At 41.3% G+C, this 7,381-nt stretch overlaps 1 protein-coding gene across 1 annotated transcript in view; it reads left to right on the forward strand.

Annotated features, from left to right (window-relative positions):
* cstf3 (cleavage stimulation factor subunit 3) overlaps nucleotides 1-6,383 on the forward strand; it is an 86,087-nt gene extending 79,704 nt beyond the window's left edge. Inside the window, exons 17-21 of the mRNA XM_033038750.1 lie at nucleotides 2,111-2,306; nucleotides 2,831-2,984; nucleotides 3,147-3,241; nucleotides 4,637-4,697; nucleotides 5,621-6,383. Coding sequence (XP_032894641.1) covers nucleotides 2,111-2,306; nucleotides 2,831-2,984; nucleotides 3,147-3,241; nucleotides 4,637-4,697; nucleotides 5,621-5,826 — 712 coding nt within the window. The 3' untranslated portion in view covers nucleotides 5,827-6,383. The remainder of the gene's footprint in view (nucleotides 1-2,110; nucleotides 2,307-2,830; nucleotides 2,985-3,146; nucleotides 3,242-4,636; nucleotides 4,698-5,620) is intronic.
* Nucleotides 6,384-7,381: the final 998 nt, after the last annotated feature.

A 7,381-nucleotide genomic window follows, 5' to 3' on the forward strand; every position in this document is an offset into this window, starting at 1 on the left:
CTTTCTAAATGTCTTTTAAACACTGTTATTGTACCTGCCTCACCTATCTCCTCTGGCAGCTCCTTAAATCAATCACCTCTCACCTTGCACCTATGCCCTCTCGTTCTTGATTCCCCTACCCTGGGAAATAGACATTCACCTTATCTATTCCCCTCTTGATCTTGTACACTTTTTTTATTTACACACACTAATTTTTATTTCCTCAAGATAAGAATTTTTTTTTAAAGTTTTTCCTAGGGAATGCGATTTCACACAGTTAAAATTATTATTTGTATACAATCTCCTTGATTTTACTGAGGTATTTGTATCTTGCACTGCCTCCTTCAGTGCTGGTAAGCTTTCCCAAGAGAGTTAGAATGAATGAAGCAGGTTCAGATAACAAAGTAGGAAATGTAAATCCAAACTCAACTCTTATACAGACCTGCAAACTAAAGACCAGGATTTATTAAGGAATGAAGATATAAATATCAAAAAAGCTTTGAAGATTTTATTTTCTTAAAAATCACTGCTAAAAATTCTAAGAACATAAGAACTAGGAGCAGGGCCGGTTTCAGCATTCAGTATGTTCTGGCTGATCTGATCCTGACTTCAGCACTTTGCTACTCAATCTTATAACAATTGTTTGGAGTTAGTCAAAAAACAATTAGTCCTGAATATACTAAATGAATATGCTTCTGTAGCACTGTGAACAGAGTAATCTCCTTCAATGTTATCGTAATTCCCGCCTTTCTGCACCAAATGCACTGGTGTAAGGATCCTGTTCAGGATGTAAGTGCTGGTGGGGAACTAATTGATCATCGTTTGTTGTCATTCCTGCAACAGGCTCGGGGTAGTTCTCATCACTTTCACATTTTCCTAGAACTCAACTACTGAGTTATAACTTAGTTTGTGAAATATGAGTATTTGGTTACAACAAATAGACAAGCCTAATTTTTTTTCAAAAGGGCTCTACCGTGACTTTTATATGACTGTTCAATAGAACATAGAATAGTACAGCATAGAATGAGGCCCTTCGGCCCACAATGTCTGTGCCAAGCACAATACCAAGTTAAACTAATCCCCTCTGCCTGCACGTGATCCATTACCTCCATTTCCTGCATATGCATGTGCCTATCCAAAAGCCTCTTAAATGCCACTATCATATCTGCCTCCACCCCTGCCAGTACATTCCAGGCATCCACCGCTTGCCCCACGCATCTCTTTTAAATTTTACCCTCTCAACTTAAAGCTATGACATTTCCACCCTGGAGAAAAAAAATCTCTCATGATTTTTTAATATATTTCTAGTCAAATCTCCCCTCAGCCTCTGACGCTCCAGAGAAAACAATCCAGATTTACCCAACCCCTCCATATGGCTAATACAATGCCCCGGACAATCCAAATGATCAAATTCAAATAATTCTGCCCACGTTACCGTTGTCTTCATCAATCCATCCTGGCAGTGCGTCACCAAACTGCTTGTGATGTTTTAAGGAGGATATGAAGGGAAGGAATCATTGTTATTTCATTGTTTTGATAAAGTGCCTGGAGAAAAACTGGTTTGTCTGGCAGAAGCTGGCCAATCAGAAAATGGGGCATGATGAGAATTGTAATTACTTTTCTCAGCAAGTTGTGCTACACCACACCTTGTGAATTAAACAATTGAATCGGGTGATATTGTAACGTGCAACAATAGTTAGACAAAAGCTGTACCATCGGTGAAGGAGAGAGCAAGGGGGCGGAAGGGGTTGGGATAAACTGGACATTTATTTCAAAGAACCAGCATAGAATCTCCTGTAGGTCATTGAACATCTCCTAAGTTACATCATCATGTACATTTTGTGGATGTTTTGCATGACATTTGGTTCAAATTTTGCCTACTGATCAGTGTGTTTGAAGGGTAGAATTGGAGACTCGCTGTCGGTAAAGCAGTTTGATTCACAACATGTGCTACATTCTGTTGCCAACATGACTTACCCAAAGTCTTGGATGACTGTGATGTTTGTTTCCAACATCTTTGGGTTAAGAAGTGTCAAGCATCTGCGGGGAATGAGCAAGAAGCCCACATGGGTCGAGTTAGATGACACCCTAATCGTAGTTTCTCTTTCTTTCTGTTTGTCAAATGTTGCAGTGAGATCTGGGCACGATTTCTGGCTTTTGAAAGTAACATTGGAGACCTGGCCAGTATTCTGAAAGTGGAAAAGAGGAGGTTTGCTGCTTTTAAGGAGGAATATGAAGGAAAGGAAACTGCATTGCTGGTGGACCGATATAAGTTCATGGACCTCTTCCCCTGTTCAAACAGTGAACTTAAAGCTCTTGGATATAAGGTAGTCATTGTCATTGTCATACTATTTTTTTTAAATATGTGTACAAGGCAGGTTGGCGCTCGTGTGATGGGCTTCCTTCTTGAGTGGGTGTGAAGGATATTGAATTCAATATCTTTCAGGACAACTAATATTCACCAGGGAAAAGAATCTGCAGATCTGTCCAGGTGCAAGTCCAGTTCCTCAGCAATGTGGTGTTAACCTCTCCATGCTGTTAAGGTGTTGGTCACGCCAGGAGTTTTAGCCAGTAGCAAAGAAGGATTGATTTCTCCAAGAGTTAAATTGGACAATCTGAAGGAAGTCAAATTACTGAAGAGCAGACAAGACAATAATTACACTGAAGAAGGGTTCCGACCCAAAACATCACCTATCTATGTTCTCCAGAGATGATGCTTGACCTGCTGAGTTACTCCAGCACTTTGTGTCTTTTTTCAATAAACCAGCATCTGCAGTTCATTGTTATGACAATAACGTATAGTGATCGGTTAGTATTGCCGTGCTAAATAAAATGATTTCCCTGCTAACAGGATGTCTCTCGATCCAAGATGACGACCATTATCCCTGACCCCATAGTGACCCCTTCCACTGTAACCATAATGAAGGATGAAATTGACCGGAAGCCGGAGTATCCAAAACCTGACACAAACCAGATGATCCCTTTCCAACCCCGACACCTAGCACGTGAGTGACCTTGTGTTGGTTTTGTACTGACGGTGGATTTTAATGTAGGAAAATACTTACTGGGTTCACTAATAAAACAAATAGCAAGGTGATGTGTAGAAACCACGCTGTTTAATTACCATGACTGTCGTTAACACTTGAGCGTTCTCTGTATTTGTACAGCCCCTGGTCTCCATCCTGTCCCAGGAGGAGTGTTTCCTGTACCCCCAGCTTCCGTGCTGCTTATGAAACTGTTACCTCCGCCAACGTGTTTCCAGGTCAGTACACAAAAGCATCTCATTCCTAATTCAGGTGTCGCCATTTTGACTTTGTGTGATAGTGGACCGGGTGTCCATTATGCACCCATCTTATTCTTGAATATTTATGGGGACACACACACACACACACACACATGTAAAACGTCACGGGAATCTTGGAGGACTGGCCCGATACTATCTCTTTTACTTGGTCACCAAAGTCAGAGCAGCCCCTGAAGAATTCAACAATTTTTCAGCCAGCTATCCGCTCTCCAGTCAGGGAGAAGTTCTGCTGGCAGAATGGATCTGCCTTTGTAGCCAATTCCATTATAAAGCCTTCAGAGACCAACTAATCTTTTAACCTAATTTTCTAGTTCGATTTTTGCCAGTCTGCTTCATGCCCTCACAATTCTTCATATTTTAGTTTAAAATAGTTGTCTTGGGGCTATTCTCCTCTCCATCAAACTGAATTTAAAATTTAATCACATTGTGCCCAGCTCATTTGGTTGATTAGTGGCAGTCCTGGCACACTACACTTCCCTCACAGGCTGATGCTGGCATCCACTAAAGAGCTGCTGGGTGGGCTTTGATTCTTTTTAAACGCCAAGTCACAGACGTCAAAACTGCGGTGGCCAAGTATGGATGAATTTCATCAGATCAAATCCCTCCTTTAAGTCCTGCTTTAACTTATGTTTTACATCCTGCTAAGCTGCATATATTATAGGGAGATTTACTGAACAATGGGTTTCTTAGACTTAGGGTCCTGTGAGTGAGCACAGGATCTCGATGGAACTGGTATGCAGTCTTCAAACTCGACAGGGAGGGAAGCCAGGTCTTGATCTTTCCCACTGCGATATCAGTTCCATATTCTTGTCAATTCCATTTTAGACCATGTCTTCTCGTGGTGAGTTGGACACTAAGATGTAAAGCATGGAGATAGAGCTTGAGGAGTATGGTGACTGGGAATACGCTCTTTCTACCTTGGGTTGTTTTCTCTAGTATGTCGGAGCTTGAGGGGAGACTTGATAAGAAGTACATAAAATTATGAGAAGCAGAGATAGGGTAGATAGTCAGAAACCTTTTCCCCGGGGTGGAAATGTCAAAGACAAAGGGCATAGCTTTAAGATGAGGGGGCAAAATTTTAAGGAGGGGTAGTGAGTGCCTGGAACGCACTGCCTGGCGTGGTAGTGGAGGCAGATATGATGGTGGCATTTGAGAGGCTTGTAGATAGGCACTTGGATATGCGGGGAATGGAGGGATATTGATCAGAGATGAGTTTATTGTGGCATCATGTTCAGCACGGGCACTGTGGGCCGAAGGGCCTATTCCTATGCTGTACTGCACTATGTTCGCTAGTACTGAAATTACTCTGTGTTTGTCACATCATGATTGTATTTGGAAACTTCCTTCCCACAGGGCCCATTTGTTCAAGTTGATGAACTAATGGAAGTTTTGCGACACTGCCAATTACCAGACAGTAAGTAGTGTTCTTTGCTTTTATTTTGCGATTCTCTGGTGAACAGCCAATGTTCAGAATGTGCTCACAGAATACACTAACCGTGAAAATGCAGAGAAATAGAGACTCGCATATCACACCTCTTTCTAAAATTGTCCTGCTGTTCTTGTGCAAGTGTTTAAAATAAATTAATTTTGTTCAGGTGAACAGGTTAAGTTGTTACTGACATTTCCCATAGACACAAAATGCTGGAGTACCTCATCTGTGGATGCTGCCTGACCCGCTGAGTTACTCCAGCATTTTGTATCTACCTTCAGTATAAACCAGCATCTGCAGTTTCTTCTTATACTGACATTTCCCAATCCTAATTGCCTTTGAGATGTGCTGGCAAGTTGATTTCTCAATTTGTGGAAGCCTGTGTGTAAAACATGCTCTGTCAACGGTTGTCCAAGGAGGTTGCAGGATTTTTACTATGTTGAGGCCAGAGATTGTATTCAAGTGTTCCGAAAGTAACCTGACCATTGAAGTGTTTTACCTTTAGGGGCAAACTGATGCAGAGGCTTTATTGATCATGGATTTTTCCTACCACAAACATCCAAACATTTGAATCTTCAGCCTATAGGTTCAGCTCCATTCATTTAGAGTAAGGTTAAGACCAGGTGTGGATTGTGACCGTTCCCATATCTTGCAGGTGGTATTTTGAGATGAACACGAGGCAAGACATTTAAATGCAGAACCCAACATTCCTGCCAGCAATATCTTAGTCCAAAAGACTGGCAGCCACCTCAACATTTATTTTAATGTCAAACCTCTAATGACGTTGATAACACTTCCATCTCTACCATCCCCCACGTCCCCTATCACCACCACCGAGAAGGATGACTTCATTGAATCATCATTGAAGGATGGGTTTATTAAACTATGTATTTTTCTTTTTTTTTTAGCAGTTGAACAAGCTGTTGAACTGATCACTGGAGGCCAACCAGAAACTGTTGCTGAAGGAAATGGACCTATAGAAAATGACGCAGTGATGAAAAAGCCATTGAAGAGGGCAGCAAATGAAGATTCTGATGAAGAGGAGGAAAAGGGTGCAGTGGCACCTCCAACGCATGACATTTACAGAGCTCGGCAGCAGAAACGAGTCCGGTAAAGATCCACCAGCAGCCGTTTCACGTCCTGAAGGAACTGAATGTCATTCTTAAAACGTCAGGAAATGAGCTGTGTCTTCACTTGCCGGTGGAAACGAGACTGTGCTTTCACTGTTGTGCCTCATTCGAGTAAGGTAGCTCATCTGAACAGGGAAAAAAAGGATAAAACCTGGCTTCTTCTGTGCGAAAGGTTGCATTTTTGAGGAGGCTTTCATTTGGGCAGAATACTTTGGTCTGAACGCCAGGCACTGCAACGTACGCACAGACAGTGCAAACATTTCAACTACAGCCTAGTTCCATGCCAAGTCTGCTACGACAATGCAGCTTGTGAATCGTTGTGATTTTGATTTATTTGTGTTACATTTTTTTTTAAACTGGATGGTGCAAATACAAGGGAAGGTATTTTAATATCCCACAGAACTATTATACCACTGTCCTGTTATGTCACGTGGTTTCCTGCCAAGTCTCATTTTACCATTATTTATGGCAACCCGTTTCCTTTTGTAATTTGAGAGCCCGAACACAAATCTTTGTAATAAAGACATAAAATGCAATTAAACTTCGGACTCTTGCTTCATGGGTTTATGCCATCCTGGCAAAGACATTTCAAGGATCTTTTCCATTTTGTTCTGCCTTAAACAGTAGACGTCACTGGATATTGTTAGAATTGAATTGATTGTTTTATTAGATATATAAACTAACAAGTTAATTTGTAGTAATTTCAGGAGCTCCACGGGGAGCTATTTTGCCAGATTCTGCGCTGTGGAAAGAGCAATCGAATCCTGAATCCACGGTATACCAATTGTCAAAGTCCACTGCCCGGGTTGCATTTTTGTTGTATTATTTTGTAAAACAATCATTAGTTGATGATGAATGGCAAGTATTAAAATGACTTGGTGTTTCAGTAAGGAAAAAGTGGGCATTTGAGCAGAGCTGAATTAATTAGTAGCTCAGAAATAAAAGGCAAAACAGTTTTAATTTAACGCAAATATTTTTAGAGACTTTAAGACTTTAAATGTGTTAAAGGTAAAACAATATTATTTAATCTGGCATTTTGAAATATATTTTTTGTTGTCATCAGATGGCACAATGGGCTAAGTGTTCGGCTGGCAACCAGAAGGTAGCCGGTTCGAATCTCGCTCGTTGTGTCCTTGGGCAAGACACTTCACCCACCTTTGCCTGTGTGTGAATGTGTGTGAGTGATTGGTGGTGGTCGGAGGGGCCGTAGGCGCAGATTGGCAGCCACGCTTCCGTCAGTCTGCCTTAGGGCAGCTGTGGCTACAGAAGTAGCTTACCACCACCGAGTGTGACTGAGGAGTGAATGAATAATGCGATGTAAAGCGCCTTGAGTATTAGAAAGGCGCTATATAAATCCCATCCATTATTTATTATTATTAAAATTATTACTGCAGGATACCTGGCTATGGAATATAATTCATCCTTGATTTAATATGGTAATAAACCCTGTAAAAATTCCTTGCTCTGAAATTCTAAAAGTCAGAAACTTTGATCAACACGCATTCTATAATCTGGGTTTGTCAAGTTAAAACCAGGATG

Source organism: Amblyraja radiata, chromosome 20 (assembly GCF_010909765.2).
Source record: "Amblyraja radiata isolate CabotCenter1 chromosome 20, sAmbRad1.1.pri, whole genome shotgun sequence".
In the NCBI taxonomy this organism is placed as follows: Eukaryota; Metazoa; Chordata; class Chondrichthyes; order Rajiformes; family Rajidae; genus Amblyraja; species Amblyraja radiata.